Below are 23,600 nucleotides of genomic sequence, written 5' to 3'. Positions count from 1 at the left end.
GGGGTATCATCGCTATGTTCACTCTCAATAATATTAAAACCATGGAATAAAGATTGTAGGGATGAGGAAATTAAGATAAAATCTATAAAGGATCCCCTATCGCGCCCTTTAAAAGTTGGCACAGAAAATATAGTTTTCGGGGCAGATAGACCTCATTGCCAACATGTCCAATTCATTTATCAAGTTGTTCAACAGTGCCCCTGAGCATGGTGCTCGAAATGAAACCCTTTCATACAGGGGCATCCCAGCTCAGTAATACATGATCACATTGAGTTTCCACAGGGATGTATATTAAAATCGCCAGAAATCATAAGGTTATGAAAGATGGAGCCAAAGGATTGTTTAATAAATGCTCCCAGGGTGGTATGTTGCAAACACCATAAGGGCAGGCCGCATAATTATAGAAGTTACTTAAGCCCCAACTAGTCTCCCCCCTTTTTGGCTGTCAATGCCAGTACTCCTGCTTCACTCTTCTGTAGGTACCAGTTGTTGTCCCATGTGAAATAGTTGTGCATTAGTGTGAATTCTAGTAATTCCATCAAAAACACTTTCATGTCGTCCTTGTATTCTGTGTGTAATAGTGCTTTTTCTACCGTTTCGATACCTTGTTGATGGGGAATTGATGTGTACAGAGATTTTACATCAATTGTGCCTAGCACTATTGAGGAAATCAGTGGTGTCTTTGAGAAATGATCTAATTTTCATCACACAAGGTTCCAAATATTTATCCAAAAACTTCCCGACGGGCTCATGCAAGCTTCTTCTGGTTGATACTATTGGCCGACATGGTGGTCTTAAAAGGTCTCTATGCACCTTGGGTACCATGTGGAAACTTGGACTGATAGGATTCTCTTGGATCAAGTACTTTTTAACCTCATCATTGATGACTCCTTCATCTACCGCTTTCTGTACAATCTTTTCTAGTGTGGTTTTGATTTCCATTGTTGGGTTGAAATCCAATTTCATATAGAGGTTTTCATCCTCAAGGTGACATTTTAACTTGTTCCACGTAGTATGATCTGTTTAACAACACCAGGGCGCCCCTTTTATCGGCTTTTTGACCGGTTACTTGTTTGTGTAGAGCAATGGATCGTAATATTCCGAATTCTTTAGCTGTCGAATATTTCTGTTTGCTTTTCTTGTGTACATTTAATTTCTAAATGTCTTGTTTGCATAGTTCGAATAATCCAATGTTTTGTGACTTATTGGGGCCATGTAAGTGCTGGTGGATCTTAATCCTTTAAGCTGGTCTTCCTCTTCCTCTTTTACTTTTTGTTCTGAGATGACATAGTCTCAGCTTTCTTGTCCGTTTGTAGAGGCTGACATTTAATTCCAACGTGTTTGTGTGGGCCGTTGGAGCGTATGATATTCCCTTATGTAATGTTCGTATTTGGTCTTCATTGAAATGATAATCTGAAATGTTAAATACTAAGTTGTTATCAGAGTTCATTTTTTGGTTTTGTCCTTCGATGTGACATTCCTCGTTTGCGGCGGTTCTTTTTCTTCTTTCCTTTGTCTCTTTCCCCGCCGGGGTCTTCCCGGTCTTTGTGGCCTGTTCCTAAAAAAGGAACAGTGGATGATGTGCTTGCTATGCCCTGCTGTTTCTGAATGTTATTTACCCGCGGTATGTTTCTTGATGAGATATCGCTATACGTTGAGGAAGTATCTGTGTTAGTGGTATAAGGTTTATTTTGCCTCTTCTTTGCATAAATATCCGCTCATGTGTACACTTCCCCTAACTTATAGTCAATGGTATCTCTTCTATATTTTCTTATTTCTCCAGTATTACATCTTTCATAGATTCACATGCTTGTATCTTCCCCGTCGTCAATGTGGGAGTCTCACGGTAACAGAATGGATGTACCGACTGGACACTGTGAATAATGGCCTGAATGAACAGGATGCCACCTATGCTCAAATGGCAGGTCTGCACACGGAATAAGACCTGCTCACTTTGCCACTGGATTCAAGCAAGCCGGGCTGAAGACGGCTGGAATGCCAGAAACCGGTCCTCAGAAGCTTGTTTCTGGTCCAGGGAAGACATGGCTTGGCAGTTCCGGCTGGACTGTTCTCATGAGGCACAGGGTCAGACTGATTTGCATATAGCCATGTCTGAACTGGGGTGGCAGAGTGGGCTAAAGAACGGGGATGGATGAAACCCAGATTTTTTGACTGGGTGTGAGTGTTTGATTCAGATGCTCCGTCCATCACCACCCCCTTTTGTACCACCGATGCTCAAATGGCAGGTCTGCACACGGAATAAGACCTATCACTCCAGACCCCTCGATACCTAACACATAGTCCTATTATCAACACAACTGCAGTTCCCATATTAAGCAATGGTGACTCTAGATGTTGTCCTTCTGACAATGTTAAAATACGCACTTCACCTCGCAAATATGATAAACTAGGCTTTCTACTTTTACTGTTCAATAATGGCATATGCTGATACTTCCATGTTATCATACTCTATATTTTATCCACGGGATGTACATGAATTGTCTAATCTAAATCCTTCTTTTCCTCATGTTTTATCTCCCCAATACGAATGACACGGCTAATCATACTTACTGTCTCACTATAGCATATGTTGTTATCTTCCATGCTACTATATTCCATATTACGTCTCCATGATGTATATGAAATGTCCCAACGCTTTGACTCCTGATACTGCCTCTGTTATCCACTATAATAAGATTGCCGCATGTGTTTAACATTTTTCGACAACATTGAATGAACATGACTATTGATACACTGAATGCGTTTGTACTATGTTTCTACATTGGTGGTTACAGATTATGGATATAACAAATGTCTTTTGGACTAGATTTAAACAAACAACTTCATTACTACCAGTTCATAATGAGCCCGTACATGTGAGACTCCAACATTAAATCAGCGTTCAGTTCTTCTCTAAATCTTGGCTCTTTTCATATATACGTTTGGAGAAGCTTGCACGGTACTCGCACGCACCGTGCATATTAGAGTTTTAAACCCACACGGGTTAGCCGCGCACTGCCATCAGATCAACACAGCAATATACCCACACTGCAGCTGCGGGCCGCCGTCCAATGACGCACTGCACCACTCTCTGAGCTTGTAACACGCCCCCTTCCAACAATTGGACGCCGGAGAGGCGAGCCCCCAGGCACCACAGAGCGGCTGCACCTGGAGGTGCACGCAAGCCATGTTTCTCCCGTACATCTAGCGTGAGCACCTAGATCTCGCTCATTGTTCGAGCGCCCGAGCCACACGTAGGAGGTAAGCCCCTTGTTCAGTTTTCTGATACCGAGCGCGCCTGGAGATCTTTTTTTTTTTGTAGCCGTAGCATTCCGTTTAGTTTGTTTTCTTGAATGCATCGTCGACTTTTGGTAGTCCTGTTGGGACACACTTTCCTAGCCATGTATTCGGTTTATTCGGCGTAATCGCTGCCCGATTTTCTGTATTCCACCGTAATTGTCACCACTACATATTTGTCTCTACGTTTACCAGGGTTTGCCAACTTTTTAGTGATGGTTTGTCTGCTTACCAGCAGAATCGGACCTCTGCAAGTTATAGTAGGACACACACCCACAAGCGGGTATTTACGAGACCTGTTAGCCAGGCAATCAGGCGTCCACTACTTTCGCCGTAAGCCAGCACTTTTAACTATTTGAAACCATGGTTTCTCTGCACATCAGTACAGTCAGTCATCCTTAATCCACTCACACCTGACTCCAATTTTTGACGCAGTAACCCACCAACTTGAGAGTCACTGTCCCGATCGGAGGGAACTTTCTGTTTGTTCCTTTCCTCACTAAACCTACGCCAAACCGCTACAATGTTTCTTAGTACGGTGTTGAATCCCCCCTTAATTTTGGACCTAACACCCAGATTTCATTCTGCCCAATGACTAGAGAGGATCTCTAGACCGTCAATTGACCCTCCTTTTTCCTTTTCCACCAGAGCTCTGGATTCATTCTATTTGCAATGTGAGATTGATTCCCCGTCACTTCATAGAAGTGAGTACGTTACCCTTCCAGCATTCCCTCATGACAGGGGAATTGTGTATTATGGCATGTATACTCAATAAGCATGTCTTCTCATTTTAGAATACCAGGAGCATTTTTAGAGCCCATCAAGGATCGCACGTAGCACGTCCCTCCTTTCCCAAGTAGGTGTCAGTAACATTACCTCCTTGACATGTTCACTACTCCTCTAAATCTTGATACTGAACCTCCATTAATTACTCTTAGGTGCCCTGATGAAGACCCGACGTGAGGACATTATTCACCCTCCAATCTACTGGGGTAGAAACTTAGACCTTCCTATCTGAACACCTACATGCTCATAGGATAAAACTGATTATATATGAGAATACTTGAGAGCAATGTATAAATAGGGACCCATTGACCTTTAACATGCTGGAAAGGACTATCTGTATATAGTGTGTATTGTATGTGTGTCACAAACACCTTTGCCTTGTCCCTCACCAATTCACTACCACTTCCCCAATTCCTCCTCCTTCCCTACTTCTCAAGAGCACTGCAAACAGATTTGTTCGGAAAGTTAACAAATTGTGACCCATTAATGCTTTGATTGACAATTGCATTTTATGCTGGTATTATATTTGATTTAATTTTTCCATATTTTTGAATACTGAACTGTTATTTTCTGAGTGGTAAACAGTTTGTTTCTCTGTTTCTGTTCTTTAAAATTCCTTTGGTTAAATATATAAACTACCTCTACCTATCATTTAAACGTACTGTACTAGGTGCTAAACAGGTACTATTGCGCCCTACATTTTGTGCCCTTCGGACTATTGTAAACCTTGCTCAAGTGCACAAATTATGAATTGGCTAATGCTGTATATAAAACAATTGATAGTGTGCGCTTCTGTTATTTCAACCACAGAATCCGAAATTACTAGTGAGTAAAATTCCTGTCTGCCACCACGTTGCACTACGTATGTCTGTTGCTAGGTGCTACATAACCAGTCGGACGCTCTATAGCGTGTTTTAAAAGCGGGGGGGGGGGTCATGGCTAAGTGCCTGTGGGTATATGTCTGAGACGGAGAAAGAAACAATTGGCACAGGCGCAGCCCCTGTACCTTGCTCTCTGTATTATATTGTATATATTCAACCCGTCTACTCTTGGGAAATCAGTGTCGGTGACAAAACAATAATTTTATTATCCTAATCTTTATCGCAGATTGTCCGTTCCGCAAGTTGTTGTCAGTCAACTGTTCATAGTACCCGACAGCTGTAGCACTAGAGCTCGCATTCTGGTTTGTGTTGTATTTCCGAGATGGCCATTGAAGGTGTTGCTAAAGCCCATCATATGTCAGAGGGATGCAGACTGCTCTTCAGAAGCAGAGGGCGTGCAAAGTTGTCAGAGAGCAGCAATTAAGACAAGACAAGCGGCCGAAACTGAAATAAAAACGTGAACATGCTCCACGGAAAAAAACACTGCTTACAATTGTCAACAATAGTTTGTTTCTGTCTACAAATGACGGGATTTTTTAGCAAAACGCGGTATAATAAGGTATACCCCTTTCTCGTGCCACCGTTTTACCCTCCGCTGCGGAAAGCCATGCACAATGAAGAGCGCAACTCTGGGAAGTTTGCTTTGGGATGAGGGGAAGGTAGGGTAGGAGCGGGTAGGATTTCCAATCAGTAGCCGGTAAACAAGCGAGGAGCACACCCTCCTACATCACGTGAAACAAAGATGACGTTGGCATGTCCAAATGGGCCAGGCCAGTAATTAAAAACCCGATTTCCAATCCCGCGCCAGCTTTTCACATAAACGATGATGCAAGCCAATTGAAAACAAGGACGTGGCTTAAAGTCCCCTTCTGAAACTCTGTTGATTCCAAGAAGCCCCCGCAGAGCGAGCAGCGCATACGCGCTGAAACGCCAGACAAGACTTAAAAGTTAGTGCAGGGCCATTCATGATAGCTCTGGTACCCCACCTCTTTCAATATTACAGAAGGGGACGCACAAGCGTCTGCTGCCCCTGGTGTTCTCCTGAACCTTTGAACTCTTTGAGAAGCACCATCTGGTTTCTGCTTGGGATAGATATAATGGGACTTTTTTTCTCTCGTGACATATATTTTGTAGTTTATTGTAATGTTAAGCGACCAGCGGCAGATGCATTGTAACCGAAGACATAGCATTGGTGGCTCTCTTTCTTGAAAAAACGTATTCATTCCTTAATTACGATGCTGGAGGCTGTATTGTTTTTAGGTTCACTCATATTTACTCTATTCAGACTTGTTTGTTTAAATGTTTGCTTCTTAGTAATGAAACAGTTGATAAAATCGTTATTTATATGACTACATTTCGCCCCATATTAACATCAAGTCCTCCTACAGATCAGAGGGATTGACAGGGATTTGGCAAAAGATATAGATGAATATCCCCCCCCCCCCCCACACCCCCTCCCCTCCTCATGAGGACCGAAAACAAAGGGAATATCTATACACCACTATATATATATATATATATATATGTGTATATATATGTGTATATATATATATATATGTGTGTATATATATATATGTGTGTGTATATATATATGTATATGTATATGTATATGTATATGTTATATAGTTAGACCTGACATCATTGGCTTGAGTCTCTCCATTTTTTTCTGTTTGCTTCCACCGTTTACAATGTTTTTGCTGGTATATGCTTTGGGCACTGTGCCACTGCCGACCAGTGCCACAGTGCAAGTGCTCCCTATGTTAAAATTACTGTATCGATTGAATTCCATGTTTGGCTTCTTTGGTTTACTGTCAGTCCCTAGTCTAGCGCACCAGGAGTGCCGGGGCTTGTAAATACAAATGCCGCTCGTGGGCTTGCAGCACATGTTGTGCCACCCACAAGAGCGGCCTCGTAAAGGTATGTCTGAGGGTCTGCCATTGCCAGACCCACGTGCAGTCTAGTACTGTCACGCTGACTGCCCAAGTACACCTACTTGCCAGTCCCTAAACCTTCCCTTAACTTCATGTTAGTCACCCCTATGGTAGGCCCACGGGCAGGGTGCATTGTAAGCATAAGGTAGGACAGGCCTGACCAAGTTGGCATGTCCTAATAGTAAATTACAGCCATATTCGTTTTTCACTATTGCGAGGTAACCTGCTCTCCATTAGCTAGAATGGGCTGCCAGGATTATTAAGGCTATAATCCTAGCTGGCTCGGGGAGCATGGTGCAATGTCCAGTTTGGTATCCCTGAGCTCGGGGTTTAATTGCGCATCCGTTGGTGTGGATGGTTTTTGGACTCCGGGTTTGAAAATAGCACTTTTAGAAAGTGGCTATTTTCTTGTCTAACTATTTCTGGTTTCTGCTGGTTTGGTGTGTGTGTGACAGGAGCTGGGTGGCTCCAGAGGTCTGCATGAGTCGGTGTGGGATGAGTGGGACAGTTGCGTTGAGAGTAGGGGGAGAGTAGCTGCTGATAGCCTGCCCTGCCTGATACAATGCTGGCTCCACCTCCTGCCAGGCGACTGATGGCTCTGTGCCTGCCATGGACGATCCTGGCCCCACCTCCTACCAGGAGGCCGATAGCTCTGCTCCTGCCAGTGACAATGCTGGCTCCACCTCCTGCTGGGCGTCTGAGGACCCAGCCCTGCTCAGTGAATAGGCCAGGTGCCTCTGCCTGGCTCCACCCACAACAGACCCAAGATGTTGGGAAATCCCCCTGCATGGACAAAGGGATCAAAGCCAAAAAGGGGTATAAGAGAAGGACCCCTGAACCAAGAATTGAGATCACTTCTGACAAGGAACCCTGAAACCAAGGACAAGAAGCCTGCTGATCCAAGGACTTGCCTACCCCTTCTGCCAGTGTGCTGTTTGCTGGGGGGAATCCTGCATTGCTTCTTTATTTTTGCCAAGGAACCAGGAGAGAGGAACTGTGTGTGTACTCTCAAACTTTGCTAAGAAAATCTCCAAGGGCTGGAAGAGTGCCAGTCTCCTGTTGAAGTCACAGGGCTAAAGGACTTCATCTGCTTAAAATGCTATTTGCTGGAACCTGTGAATCCAGCACCTCTGAAAGAATCCATCAATCTCGACGCCGACGGACGTCGCCGAATCCAGCTCGACATAGTGAGTAACGGCTCCAGTGTCCCGCTTCCTCGACGCCGGGCCCGATCGACGCCAGCAGCAACGCCAGTGAGTAGTGAGTTCGGCTCCAGCTCCAAGGGACCTTGTGTCTGCACCGCTGCTGATCGCCTCGACTTCGAAGCCCTCTCGACGCCGTGAGCGCTGCTCACTCTTGCAACATCATCATCGCCTGCGACGACTACTGAGGCCTGATCGACGACGCGACGCAGGATTGCTCGACGCCGCTGATCGTGTGCTTCATTTTCCTAAGGTACTGTGTTGTTGGGGGTCCGTGTGACTCCGGGCTCGACGTAGCGCTCCTTGCGGTCGACGCCGAACCTTTGGATTAACTTTGCCTTGACGTTGTGTGACTCCCGTGTGGGTTACATTGTTGCCAAGAACTGTTTCCAGGAAGAAGAGTTGCTTTTGATACGAAAGACTTTGTGCTAAAGGAGAAACTACATTTGAACTATTATTTTTCCTTCCTAGAGTATTTATTAAGATTGTGTATATTTTTGTCGTTATTTGGTCTTGTGCTAAGCCTTATATAAAAATCCTTATTTTTATAATACTACTGTGTTGTGTCCATTGGTAGTGTATTCACTTTATTACTGTATGTGGTCTTAAATGCTTAACGCACAGTCTCTGAGATAAGCCTGTCTGCTCTGCCAAGCTACCAAGGGGGTGAGCAGGGGCTATCAAAGGGTGTGATCCCCTTGCCCTGACTAGAAAAGGTGTGTCCCTATTTGTCAGAAGTACATACCTCTGCCAACTAGAGACAGCCGGTTCTAATATTAAAATATAAAAAAAGATAGATAGATAGATAGAGATAGATACATACACTCTCCGTTCTCCTACCGCAATCGCTTTCGCTCTCGATCGCGCTGGAAACAGACACGGACCAAACGTGAGATGTTGGTTTCAGATTTTATTCAGCTGTCGCCATAACGTTTCGGCACAAAGCCTTGATCACATGACAGCGTAACCACATTTTCAATGAGTATTTAAAGTGCACAGTGCTGTTACGTGATTGGTTCATTTAAAATTACCATCATTGGCATTAACATGGTGGACAGACTATACATTTTAAGCGTCTCGTGTTTGCTACTCAATACCATTCACAGTAAACAATACAGGATACATTCGCAAATATTGCACATTATCTCGGGCAATATCACTGTTCATTTATAATATCGGGTTAAATCCCTGCATGTAAACAATACAAGATACTATCGCAAATATTGCACATTATCTCGATTTGGTTAGTATCACTATTCATTTATAATATCGGGTTAAATCCCTGGTTGTAAACATTTTTTTCTTTTATTTACTCACAATTGTTGGTTAAATCCATTAAGTTTTAACTGAGATTAAATCCTATTGAGTATTGCATTCTGTCCTTCTCCTTATTTCCCCCAACCCGTGTAAAGTGCTTCTATGTGCATAAATAAAAGATTTTCATTCTATTACATATTGTATATTTTTGTCGTTATTTGGTCTTGTGCTAAGCCTTATATAAAAATCCTTATTTTTATAATAGTACTGTGTTGTGTCCATTTGTAGTGTATTCACTTTATTACTGTATGTGGTCATAAATGCTTAACGCACAGCCTCTGAGATAAGCCTGTCTGCTCTGCCAAGCTACCAAGGGAGTGAGCAGGGGTTATCAAAGGGTGTGATCCCCTTGCCCTGACTAGAAAAGGTGTGTCCCTATTTGTCAGAAGTACATACTAATTAGTGTGTTGTGTTCATCGGGGTGCATACATAGTGTTTGTATTGACTTGAGAAAAATAAAAGAAAACTAACTAAAGTGCATAAAAAGTGCTCTTGATATATAAAGTGATAGAATTCATCATCTAGACTATGGGGAAGTTAGGTTTACCACGTATATTAAAGTATATGAGGACATGGGGTCGTTACTCTATTGGTACAAGGATTAGATCCAGTGCAGGTACTGTACTCAGCTATTGGCAGTGCAGAAAGCTGGGATTGACTCACAAAATATTGTGTAAGTCTTCCCCCATATTGAGGCCCCCCGGGCTCTTGCTGTTGAGAAGAACTATGTAGCGTGATTCAAGTCGCCGCAGTTGTTTCTCATAGTCCCCCCCTCTCCTGTTGGTGGCTACAGCGTCAATGACCTAATATTTCAAATGCGCCAAGTTTTTATTATGCGCAACTTGAAAATGTCGGGCCACCGGGTAGCTCTGATCTGCGTGTAAAATAGCGCGTAGGTGCTGCAATATGCGTTGATGCACCAGAAGTTTGGTGCTGCCGACATATTGCAAATTGCAGCTACAGGTGAGGACATATACTGCTAATTCGGTGCGGCATGTAAAATGATCACGTAGGGGCACGGGGTTGACTTCAAAAGGGGTAGTGTACGTTCTTGTATTAACCCCAAATTTGCAAGCTCTGCATGAGCTGCAACAATAGAAACCCCTGCGTGGGGACAACCATTTGTTGGCCTTGATGGTCTCGGGACTGCTTTACCAAATCGTTACACATAGCGTATGCTCGCCTAAATGTCACAGTTGGTGTTATAGGCATGATATCTCTGAGCACTTGATCTGATAAAATAATGGGCCACTGCTGTTTGATAATCTTAGTAATCTGTTTGGCTTGGCGGCTATAACTTGTGATAAGTCTAGAGTCATTAGCATCTCCTGATTGTGTGGCAGTGATGTTTTTATCTCTGTCAGGGTGCAATAGATCCAGTCTATCTAGTTGATTAGCTCTCTTCATAGCTGAATCTAGCAAAGCTGTTTTATATCCACGGCAGATCAATCTTGCCCTAGCTTCTTGTTGACATTGATTTCTCAGTATAGGGCAACTACATGCTCTGTGGATTCGTAAGAACTCCCCATAGTGGATGCTTCTAATGGTATGGTTAGGGTGAAAACTTGACGCATGTAGGATTGAGTTGCCGGAAGTTTCCTTCCTGAATAGGCTGGTGACAATCTCATTCCCAATAATGTCAATTTTCACGTCCAAAAAGCTGTCTGTGGTGCTGCTAATGTTTGCTGTAAAATGGAGATTGAGATAATTGACATTGATGGCCTCAAAAAACTGCCTGGCCAATTCCTCAGTCCCTCTCCAAATAATGAAAATATCGTCAATATATCTCCAGTATTGTAGTACATTGTTGGACCACATTTCTATGTGCTCAACCCGGAGGACATGTTCCTCCCACCAGCCAACGTGGAGCCCCGCGTAGCTGGGGGAGAAACATGACCCCATGGCGACCCCTCTTGTTTGACGAAATACATCATTATTAAACAGGAAAGTATTATTGTTTAAACATTTCTCTGTCATATGCATGAGCATCAAACTATGCTTTAATAGTTCAACAGGGCGTCTGTCCAAATAGTACTTCATAGCACGTAGACCGTCCGTGTGGACTATGGTTGTGTATAAGGTTGATATATCTAACGTTAGTAAGAACTCATCAGACCAAACACATTGTCCCAAACGAGATATATATATATATATATATATATATATATATATATATATATATATATATAATATATTTTCTTAGTTACAATAATGAATAACGGCAAACTCAGTTTCTCTATTGCTTTAGCTTTTTTCTATTTTCTTTGAAATCGTATGAAGCAGTATCAAACTAGAATCCCCACATAAGAGAACACAATTCAGTAATTCACAATAACCTCTCAATCAAGGAGCATGAGTTGAGTGGGTAGTGTAAAAGACAAGCAACTTTATAAGATCAAATAGAAATTCAGAATTTCATACAAACCTAAGAAAACTATTGCACAGCTAGCCCTCCAGCCGGAAGGGTAAGCTGGAGCAATCCTCACAAGGTATGAGGAGCAAAGTTAAGGAGTCAGCTCACAGATAGCATCAGCCAAGAATCTCAAAGAAACAGCTCACGTGAACGCTCATGCAGAAGTCTCGTTCTAACCTGGCCAACCAACATGTATTCTATCTCTAATAGTTAGGTATACCATAAAGTTAAAAGTCCAACCCTACTCTTGTATCAAAATCCAGGAAAGTCTTACTCCTCATTGGTCTAGAAGCTACTTCCGTAGCTTTTTCTTTCAGAAGTTCATTGTTTAGTTTTAAGCTGTCATCATTGTCTTTCAGCAAAGGAAACCAAAATCTTCTCCTTTCTTGACACATGTATATTCAAACAAATATTGTAACATTTTACTTGCCCAGTGTGCACTAAACTTAACATTTCCTCAGACAGTAGGAAGTTCCGCTGATACTCCGAACACGTAGCATCCATCGACAAGAAAGAACACAATAGTCGTCTATGAAGAATAAAACACATTTTTCTGCATTTCAATTTTTTTTTCAAAGCATAATTAACCCGAATAGCAGCTTCGAGGCCTTCTTTGTAAAGTGTGCAGTTTTCTCTAGGAGAAATAAACAGATTCAGTTATTTGCTCAAAATAAAAGCTCCCATTCATAATTCATTTCAATCTTTCATTAGTCTAATATAAGCACAATCATTTAAAACGACTTTTCTATGTAATTAATATTTCTTAATAAACACATTTTCATTCCATATTTGCTCACTGAAATAGTATTTGCTCCGTCTTCGCTGTATTTTCGTACAGGAATCGTTTGTGGCATACCTAAACTTATTGTCAATTTCCAGCACCTTTCTTATTTCCTGTTCCCAAACTAAAGGGTAATAATACTTTTTGGTAAATCTCAAAACTTTGTTAATCATTTTCACACCATGGAAGGTTTAATCTGAGCAGGTTTTATTTACAGAAAACCCTCCTCCCATCAGTAACAATGAGTTAGTTCAGTTATTTAGTTGTCCCCACGCCTCCACTGTTTACAAGGGATAGTGCAGGACCTTCTTTGAAAGTCTTTGTGTAGTTTTTGTTCTGCAAACTTGCCACGCTTTATACCGATCTGCGCCACACCGCTTTGCTCTGTGCTCCTTTGCGCCATGCTATGCTACTCTACCACATCTATGGCACGCTGTGCCACTCTACTCTATGCCTCTGCACTCTATTCTACACCACTCTACTCTGTGCCCTCATACAGTCTCTGCCGCTCTAGCCCCCATGCAGTCTGTCACTGTGCCAACTGTGGATTCCAGGATGGATATGAACAGCGTTTATCTGGAAGTACTCCCTACACATACTTTATTTGCATCTTGTTTTCACATGAACATTAATTGAATTATGCTGCTAAAAGCCACAACTGTTGGTAAATGTAGTCCCTTTCCTCAAGAGATTGGCGGGATTTTTATAAAGATCATATACTGCATTTCATTTCACTAGATTAGTATTTTATTGCTTCCAAAGCCCCGACAAAGCAGTTACTGCAAACCTCCATTCATGTTGCAATATCTTCTACTTCAGATTGCTTGCCACAACAAAAGGAACGTATAGCATATGAGACTTCTTAGATTGGCTGGTGATGCAGTTAGGACATTGATTCCAAATAAATGATAAAGTGAAGATAAATGAACATTATCTGGTGATTCATAGATCCGTACCAATTCCAAACGTTTCGCACAAAGCAATATTTAAAAAAAAAAAATTATATTCTGGTGTTTGTTCGCTCTGTAACCATTCTTTAAATTATTACAGGTTTGACGCAATCACTCACAATAAATACTCCAGAACAAGACAAGTTTGAAAAAGCTCAAGGAGACAGCGTACGCCTGCCGTGCACGTTTGAACTAGCACCAGGAGACAATGGTACATTAAGTATAGAATGGATTTTGTTGCCTAAGGATAGTTTACAGAGTGATCTAACTGTAAGTATTGCAGATACCTGTTTTATGATTCTATTTTTTTCTTCAAATACTTTGCTGCAACTTTTTTTGCCATTTTATTGTTTTCCCACATAGCAGCAACAGTATTTACATTATTAATGATATTAAAATTAGTGTCAATACGGTTTAAATATTTTCTATTACTGTGCATCAATGTGTTCCTTTACAACAAAGAATCCCAACCTGGTAACAAGCTGAACTGTTTGTCCTGTACTCGGCCCATCTTACCACACTTTGCCAGGTAATGCATACCTTAATCAGCAGCAAACCTACTTTTGATGTCCATAATCATTGCTTACACACAATTGTCATTTGCCTGCATAGCTAGTGGATTTGTCGTTTAATTGCTAAGATTTACATGGTCGTTCACCACCCATACAACATGATCCATTCACATCACATTGATATGTTTTCAGACCATCTCTTAATATTGCATTACTTTAGCAATGGCTCCCCCAGATCCCCTTCTCCCCCAGATCCCCTTCTCTATCTACCCATCCAATGATTAGTCCAGACCACGTTACATCACACAGTGCGAATCCATGGCGGCCTGCCATCGGGAGAGGGTTTTTTTGGTAATCTGAGCATTTCAGCCCAAACCATTGTGTTCCACTAGTTTTTCGTCCCACTGGGTTTTTTCATTAAACCTTCTTCTGCAGTGCCCACCTTCGACATATCTTTAAACCAATAGCCAAGCTTTGGAGGCCTGACCTAAAGTCATTATATGGGACACATTTGCTTGACTAGCACCGTGCCTAACATTTTAAATGTCCTCCCCATTTTCCTTCTTTAGTTCTCGCTTAGGCAGCACTTGTGCTGTCTCTACGAGACATGCTATATTCAGGATATGCAAAAACAACCATTGATGGGACAGAATGCAGAACAATGTCATACATTCACCCCAGTACAGAGATCTGGGCCTAAATCCATTGTTTTTTTGGTCACCTTGCCATTCCAGTTTGAACCCACCATATGCAAATCAGTCTTGCCCCCTGAACCAATGGGAACAGTTGAGCCCAAACTACCAGGCCAGGCCAGGTCCTCCCTGGACTGGAAACAAGCATCCTAGGACTGGTTTCCGGGTTTCACCCGTCATCAGCCAGTATAGCTTGACTCCAGTGGAATTGAGAGCACAGAACCCACGTCTGGGCATACCTGTCCCACTCGTGGTGACAAATGCAAAAACAACAAATGTGAGCTAAAGTACGATGATGGATTCAATCCAGATCTGTGACTTTGGGTGAGCGTCTGAAAAGTTTCAACACTCTGGCCATCATCTCCTTGTGTTTGCTTTGTTCGCCCTAAGTTGGCAGGGTATGCCCGTACGTGGGTCCCTTGCTCACTTTGCCACTGGATTCAAGCTAGCCTGGCTCGTGAGGACTGTCAGCCCGAAACTGCTCTCCGGATTCTTGTTTCTGGTCCAGTGAAGACATGGCTTGGCAGTTCGGGCTGGACTGTTCCCATGAGGCACAGGGTCAAGACTGATTTGCATAAAGCTGTGTCTGAACTGGGGTGGCAAAGTGAGCTAAAGAACGATGATGGATTCAACCCTGATCTGTGACTTGGGGTGAGCGTCTAAAAAAGGTCATCGCTCTGTCCATCTCCTTGTGTTTGCTGTATTCAGGAGATGGGCATAAAGCTCCACCCATCTTTTTTTAATTGGTTCCTGTCCTTTGTAAATGGTGGCTTTTAATTGTTGAACAGGCTTAGTAGTCCCTCCTTAGTACCTTATCTTATCCTCCCATGAGGACACCCGCGTTACATGTGTTATTACTCCCTAGGTTTTAATTATAGCCTGCCTCGGAGCAATATTTTCTTCAAAGGATTCAGGCAGGACTCCAGGACATGCGCTTAGTCCTAAGCAAGGCTGGCAGTGTTTGTTATTCACTACCACATCTCCCATTTTTATGATACATTTTATACATGTCCCTTCATCAGCTCCACACAGAGTACAACCTAATCCTAAATTAATGCAGTAATTATTTTTCCACATTTCAAAGCTGCTAATTATAAATATGGAAATAGCTATTTGACTGTACTCGTGGGACTGTCTTTCACGCACTGCATTATGGGTAGAGTGTATTTACTGTATCTTCTGCAGGGTGCAGTACCATATGTGGCCAAAAGAGGTCCCATGGGAAAAAAACATTGGCATTTATAATGGCAATAACTCCAACTCCAACAGTTGCGAGACTGATTGCTTTTCCAATTTGCATTTGCACGCACAATGCCTAAACTCAGTCAATATAGACTTCCAAAAGGTCTGCACATTCTGACCGCCCCATGTGATATGCACAAAGTCTGCCTCCTTTTCTAGACATTTAAGACTTCCAGAGGAGTATCTAGGGTAAATTTTACACTGTTTAGTTTGGGTCAGATGGGTGATCAAAACATGGTTGCATTGAAAGATCTTGAATCATGCACTGATTGATACAGTGACTCCATATGTATCTTTTCCCACTCTGCATCTGTGGTGGGGTTCAGCTGCACTGCCTATCAATGTCCTTTAATCTGGTTAGAGGTCTGAATGTGTGCAATGATATTACAGAGTGACAGTAGCGGTTCTAGTTAGGAATCCCAGAGATCGGAATCCCTCTTATTTTTGATCTTCAATAACTTGTGTGTTCATCTGATGAATCCCCACAAGGCTTTGCAAACCTATATCTTTTGCTACATGGGCGGATGATTCATAGTTTTGTGGCGATTTGGCAAGGGGGCGCAATCAAAAAAGTGGTCCCAAAACTTTTTCTTCCCAATGCATTTTCCATAGACTTTTGTATTGAATGTAGCGCAAAAACTATCAGTCTGATTTCCATGATGTGCAGACGATCCTTTTTGATAGTACAGCTAAGTAGGGTGCATATTTTAAATTCTATAAGGCATTTTAACTTTGATATCTGTTGCAGATGTAGTTTACCAAAATTGCTCAAAGTGCAGCAGTATATGCCGATGACTATATATGCGATTGGCTAATTATTGCATTTACAAAAGTTAAAGGCAGGTATGTTTTAAGTACAGTTTGGCTTTGTTTTGGTTTAAGGCCTTCGATATTGGTAAGTATTGGGTTTTATATTTTCCCCACCTATTACCAATTTAGCAAAGAGGTAATACCTAGGGAACTTTATTTAAATGTTTCTGTATTTAAAGAAATAATAATAATAATTGAGTATGCGTTAAGGAAAAAATGAAATGTGTAATAAACAAGACTGTATTGACTTGCATACCTTTGTGAGGATCTTGACTGTTGAGCAAGAAGGTCAGTTCCGCACTAGAAGCCTTTAAAGAGAGCCAGGTCCCAACCCGTTACTTGGGTCTCTGTTCTCCTGCTTACGAGTACCCCAACGCAGTTTTGTCCCTTTCGAGGGTACTCCGGAATTTTGGCATACTGGTTCACCAACGCCTGCAACAAGCTCATCCGTGCTTTTAGGCTGGGGACAGGAATCAATAATGCAATATCCAGGCCACCAGGGGCAGTAAACCTCCCTCCCAGTCCCTCGCTACTGTGGCATCTGCCTTCAAATCTCTGTAGTTTGCCCTTTGTGGCACACGCCTACCTGTAGGAGGCAGGTTTAGACATTCTTCAAAGGGTGGCAAAATATAGCATCAGACAGGTGGGTCCTTCAGACCGTTCAACAGGGCTATGTCCTGCCATTCGTTTTGACCTGCTGCATCTTCCACTCACATCAGAGTGGCTGTCAGAGGAACACCTATCCAGATTGCTCAAAGAGGTGCAGGCTCCTTTAGCCAATTGAGCATCAGAGCGGGTGCATGCCTCCGGTATAAGGACTGGTTGTTATTCCCTCTACTTCCTCGTGCCGACTGAGGCCTTTGTCCTATTTAGGATCTCAATGCCTTTCTGCATAAGGATAGATTCAAGATGTGTATTTTGTCCCTGGTACTGCCTACCCTGAATAAAGGCAAGTAGATTGAGGGGTTGGACCTGCATGACACCTACTTTTATGTACCCTTCCTGCAGTCGTTCAGAAACTACTTGCCTTTCAAAGTAGTCCAGGAGCATTTTCAATTTCCCATCCTCTCGGGCCTTCTAATTTCCGATCAGGAGTTCAGACAAGGCACCTCTTTGGAGGATGGGCATTCGAGTCTTTTACTGTTTAAGGCAGGCTCACCCTGGTCAGTTGTATACACCTACAGACATCGACAAACCTCCTAGGGTTCACTATCAACATGCCAAATTCATAGCTGACTCCTTTACAGAGACGCCCTTTCAGCAGAGCCTTTTTTGGATATAGTACAGTTCAAGGCCTTCCCACAGTCATGTGTCCTGGACATTTGAACTATGAGGCTGATGTTTCGGCCTCAGTCCTGGGTATCTGGAGAGTGGCTCTGAGGATTCTGGTCCTCTTGGCCTCCTGCATCCTCTTAGTCTACTATGCCAGGTGGCATATCCTGGCTCTGCAGTGAGATCTGAAGTGTCAGTGGGCCCAGCACCATGGAAACCTGTCAGATTGCATCCATGTTTCAAAGGAGACTACAAAAGGTCTGTAGAGGTAGCTTTGGGACCTCTCATTAGACCAGTGGCAGACCCTCATGCCTAACCCACCTAGATCTGACCAGCATGAAGGAGGTGGCGTTGCTGGGCTGGTGAGGGCATCTGGAAGAGTTGGCGATTAGAACGGTGTGGTCTCTGGCTGAAACCCGACTCCATGGAGCTGTAGGTGATTCACCTGGCTCATGAACACCTTCCTTCATTCCACCAAAAGAAGGCTAACTCTGGTTCTCATGGACACCACCACCACCACCACCACCACCACCAGTGGTGCTGCAACAACCAAGGGTGGCATGTAGTCCTGGGTCTTGTCCCAGGAGGCATTTCCTCTCTGGACCTTGCTGGAGCATCAGGAAACTTCCCTGATCATGAACCACCTGACAGGGTTCTGAATGCAGGGCAGAGACTCAGCCGGCAGTGCCTGGCGAATGATGAATGGCAGTTGCATTTTGAGGTAATACAGCACCTCTTGCAGTGTCTAGCTAGACTTTTTTGCCACTGGTGAATGCCAAAAGATGTTGCATGCTTGAGCATTCCAAATTTGTGATGAAAATCTGACACTTCCAGCTGATGACCCAAGTCTTACCAGCCTTTGTTCCCACTTCTCCTGATAAAAACCTGCCCCTGTGTAAGTGTGGACTAAAGGCATGTTGCAAGCGTGAACTAAAACCGTAACCATGTGAAGACCATATTTACTTTACATTCCAAGTATTGACCAGTTCCTGTCACGGATAATAGGCCCACCCACACCAGTAGTGTAGTGTACAGTTTTAATCGAAAGAAGCATGGAAATGATGGGCCATAGGACTTTTATAGGTCCCAACAACTTCCCTGATGTTTTCAAAGAATCATGAACCAGAGCTTGGCATTTGCAGGGCTTTCTGGATAACTCCCTGGCCTCCCCTCGGTGCCTAGTTTTCAGAAATGCTAGGCTTGGCAAGTTTTCTTGGTCTACCCTTCTCTGGGCCCAAATACAGTTATTACCCAAATCTCCAGAAAGATTGAAATTTGGTGTAAAATATTCATGTTTCCACATTGCTTTTCTGTTGAGGAGATACTTTTTGTCTGGAGGGGCCATGCGGTCTTTCATAAAAGTTGACTTTAAATTGTCGGCGGCATCCTGTTTTTATCCATACATGATCCTCAAAGTTTTTAATGTCTCCTGCCTCAGGGCTGTCATCTTGTACATTCCTGTCTATTATTGTGAGTGCTGTGTGAAGTTGTTAGGTCGAAGCCTAGTGTAAGACTGTGCACATGCGCAGTCTCGCTGGCGAGTTCTTATGATCTGAGGAGCTTTCTCTAGCGGGCTTTAAGCCCCGCCCCTCTTTCCTATTGACCAGCGTCACCGTTTATGCTAAACAGTGGCCGGCCACTGGGAAAGAGGTCATGTGATGTATTATTTTCTCTTTTTCGTCCGTCCCACTTGGACGGACTGCCCTGACTTCCTGCTGGCGTAATAGGTTTGTTATCTTTATGGGGCTAAACACATGGCCCCATAAAGAAAACCAAAACCTTTTACGCCAGCAGGAAGTCTGGGCAGTCCGTCCAAGTGGGGCGGCAGAAAGAAAAGTCTACGTCGCCTCTGCTGCCGCCCACACGGTATCTGTGCAAGAAGAGTCTTGATTCCAGATCGAAGCAGTGTAAAGATGCTTTCTTAATACCTTACTGTTTGCATAAAGTTTAAAGAACCATCTTATGTGGTTATGTTGCTTAGATTAAAATATTAATGCATTGTTAATCTTAGAGTAAAGTATCTTATCCAGAAACTTGTTTAAAATATTCTTAGTTCCTTTGGGCTGTTAAAAGCAGTTTGAGTGCTTCAGTGCAGGAATACGCACCTCCCCGTGTTGCTGTGTTGCGTGATGCGTGATCTTTATCCTGGTGTGTGTCGCGCGCCTCGAAGACACGCCAGATTTTGCTCTATGCTAAATAGCACTTATCTGTGCTCTTTTTAACTGTTTTTAATGCCTCATTTAAAGCACATGGCTTCAGATAATAAAGCCGTAAGGAAGGCACTGTTTGCATAGTTAATGAGGCACGTGAAAAGCTCTACAATTTGGACATGCTCACTACCCCTGGGATTAAATCAGCCATGTGTACAGTACAGCCTCTTCTGTGCTTTGCCTTCTAATGCACTTACCCACAAGTCCTTGAACAGCTATTTGGTTTTTGCACTATGTTTAAGTGATGTTAATAAACAGCGGTGTTTTTTTGTTCGCCCAGCTACACACCCTCCCCAGTCACAAAAAGATATGTATATTTTTTTTTTTATAATTGCCTAAATCTCTGCATACATCGTTTTGACAGATAAGCAGATTTCTGAGACCTTCCAATCATGCTCCGTCACGAACAACCTGTAGAACTCTGGAATGTTTGAGAGCTCCATAGAGGGCCATGACGAGGCTCAGGGCCAGCATGGGTTGGTGCAGACCTTCTGCTCTAACATTCAACACTCAAGCCAGACGCTGTAGAAATAAAAAATAAAGTTCTGGGCACCATGAGTAACAAGAAATCGAAAACCCATTCAGCAAAAAAATATAAAAAGATAGATGCATGCGAAAGAAACCCCTGGGTACGCATGCTGCTGGACCAACCTGGCAAACGTGTTCCACCTGTGATCAAGTGGTAACGGGCTGTTTTTCACAAAGTAAACGCCGTTTATTTCCTCATTTCAGAACTCCCTGCGGTGAAGTATTGCAGCCACTGCTCACAAGCACCCATTTGAGTAAGGAGAGCGGGCGGCCCACCCCGGAGGTCACCACTGCAGCCTGCTCTCCTGCGTGCTGGGAGAAAGGGGGCCTGGAATCAGTGTGGGTGTGGGGGTGGTGCCACTAGCTCTGAATATCTGGCATTCCTCTGACCCTTTTAGCTGCTAGGGTGTAAAAAGAGGCGGCTCGCAAGTCCTGCGGGGCATTAACATACAATCCACAGCATGGCCTTCGGGAGAAGGGCATGGGGGAGGGGAACAGATAAAAGGGGAGGGACAGGGACACAGGGATATTAACCCCTTCAGTGCTGCGCGAATTCCGCTACGGTGCTGAAGGTTCTAAAGAACCTATGGACTCATGACGGAACGGTTTCGTCTTGAGCACAGGCCAACCAACGCTCATGACGGAACCGTTCCGTCATGACCACCGAAGGGGTTAAATGACAGGGTTGATCAAGCGATGATACCAGAAGGGTAGGCATAGGGCAAAGTGGCTGGATGGCAAGGGGAGCGATCGACAGGAGGCAATCCGTGCCTAAGAAAAAAAGCATTGAAAATGCAATAGGTCTCGCCTTTGATTAAGTTAAAGCCATTTGCCTTGCTAATGGTATTGTATAGCAAAGCAAATGGCTTTAACTAAATCAAAGGCGAGACCTATTGCATTTTCACTGCTTGTTTTGTATGTGTATGACCCTTAACATTGTCATAAATGGCAGTGAGCTAATGTGGTTACATGGGAACCTCGTACTGGACAGCAGCTCTTACTGTAGGTTGCAAATCCCAGATCCTTCTACCATTTAATTACAGTTCAACTCAACCTTGGTGAGAGTGGTCCTCGCTGGTTCAAACGTTGCTCAATAGTTATGCTTGGCAAGTTTTGTGTGCATTAGAGGAACCATGGCTACAATATGGAAAGAGGCATAGGTACTCCCATAAGCCGTGTCATGTATGCCTCGTTTTTATTTTTACTCAGATGGGTTCTCTTTTTCATCTGCATCTAGAATTGTGATATAGCCGCCAGGATGGCTCTGCTTGTAAACTGACTGCCTTTAAAACATTTGAAATGCAAATTAATTTATTTTGAAATCTTTCCAACAAACTAGTATGGTTCATCTTTTTGAATAATTTCAGATACTGCATTTTTATGGAGGAGCAATAAGTTCATTTCCAGGAGTGAGTAGTAGAGTACATTTTACCTCGGCTGACCCAAGAGCTGGTGATGGGTCAATGGAAATTACAGGACTAAAGTTGTCCGATTCTGGTTCATATCAGTGCAGAGTATCTAAGTTTCCTGGAGGTGATAACAAGAAGCTGCTGCTAACCGTATCTGGTAAGAAACTTAAATCGATTTGATATTTTTTTGTTGCAATTAACCAGTTTTTGGTTGCTGATGTTTAAAACCATGTTTAATCTGGTTTCTGGCATTTTCCCGGGCACATAGTAAACTGTGGTTAATTGTATTTTATGGCTTAAACTACATCTGCTTTGCATTTAGCAGAATTACCAATAAGTTGTGTCACGTAGACTGAATCTCACACAACAAATGGGTCCTTTACCTTTGATGCCAATGAGATACATTTTTGTTTAAAAAATAAAACATTTGTCTCGGGTGGCTATTCATGTATAGTTTGGGTGAAGTATTAGGTTGTATGGGGTAGAGCTATTGTATGAATTAGTGTTACGGAAAGGTGCATTGAAAGAATTAGGGGAGAAATAAACCATGTTTAGCATAGTCATGGTTCGTGAATAATGATTCTCTGTGGCAATTCATTCTAGGTCTGTACCATAGGCGAGGATTAGTCTGATCTTTCATCACTTTATTTGTATTCAGCAGCTATTAAAACGTTATATCTGATAGACGTGTAGCTGCAGATTCCTTAACTTAGAATATCCTCCGGCGTCAGTCTGGATCCGGAAAACTTTCCCCAGCAGCACCTCTGCGTGCCAGTGGGCGGAGCAGCACTACTCGGCCCTTACGTCGTCCATGGACTTGATATCAGCGGAGCCAATTATGCCGCTTCTGGTGAGCTGATGTCCGTTTTCTCTTTTTCCGCGTCCCAACGCGGATCCTGGAAAACCAGCAGTTCCTTGGCCTTTGGTGTCGCCGGAACAGTGTGTAGTGCCTTTGGGTTCATCTGTATGTAGTGCTTCTGAAGCCCAAGTCCCTGAGAGAGTGCCGTATGAAACCTCCGCTCTCTCCCTCCGGATCGGGCTCGTTCCAGAGGTCGTTTCCGCAAACGTCGCTCGAAGGCAGGTAAGCGTAAGCACAAGAGGCAAGCTTGGAGGTCTTCCTCCCTTTCGTGTACCTCTGGCACCTGCTCCTCTCGCTTTATACCAGGTAAGGGCGACTGGCAGTAGTTTCATTCACACCCTCCCTTCCGGGGGTTTGCGCGATGCGTGCCCAAATAGAGGCTTATTCGGATGGCTCTCCAGTCTTACTTTGGGTCCCCACCTCTCCCTGGAGCGCCTTCCGGTCCCTAACAGGTGGAGGGCACTCATGTCTGGTCCTCGCTGGCAGATTCTTCCTTGGCACCGGCCGT

At 43.4% G+C, this 23,600-nt stretch overlaps 1 protein-coding gene across 2 annotated transcripts in view; it reads left to right on the top strand.

Annotated features, from left to right (window-relative positions):
* CXADR (CXADR cell adhesion molecule) overlaps positions 1-23,600 on the top strand; it is a 193,669-nt gene that overhangs the window by 46,115 nt on the left and 123,954 nt on the right. For both annotated transcript variants that reach the window (XM_086934048.1, XM_086934046.1), the window contains exons 2-3: positions 13,659-13,828; positions 22,192-22,390. In XM_086934048.1, the coding sequence (XP_086790174.1) occupies positions 13,659-13,828; positions 22,192-22,390 (369 nt within the window). The remainder of the gene's footprint in view (positions 1-13,658; positions 13,829-22,191; positions 22,391-23,600) is intronic.

This window comes from Lissotriton vulgaris, chromosome 8 (genome assembly GCF_964263255.1).
Source record: "Lissotriton vulgaris chromosome 8, aLisVul1.2, whole genome shotgun sequence".
NCBI classification, from domain to species: domain Eukaryota; kingdom Metazoa; phylum Chordata; class Amphibia; order Caudata; family Salamandridae; genus Lissotriton; species Lissotriton vulgaris.
Note: the sequence above shows the minus strand (reverse complement) of the source record. Positions and strands in the feature narration are given on the sequence as shown.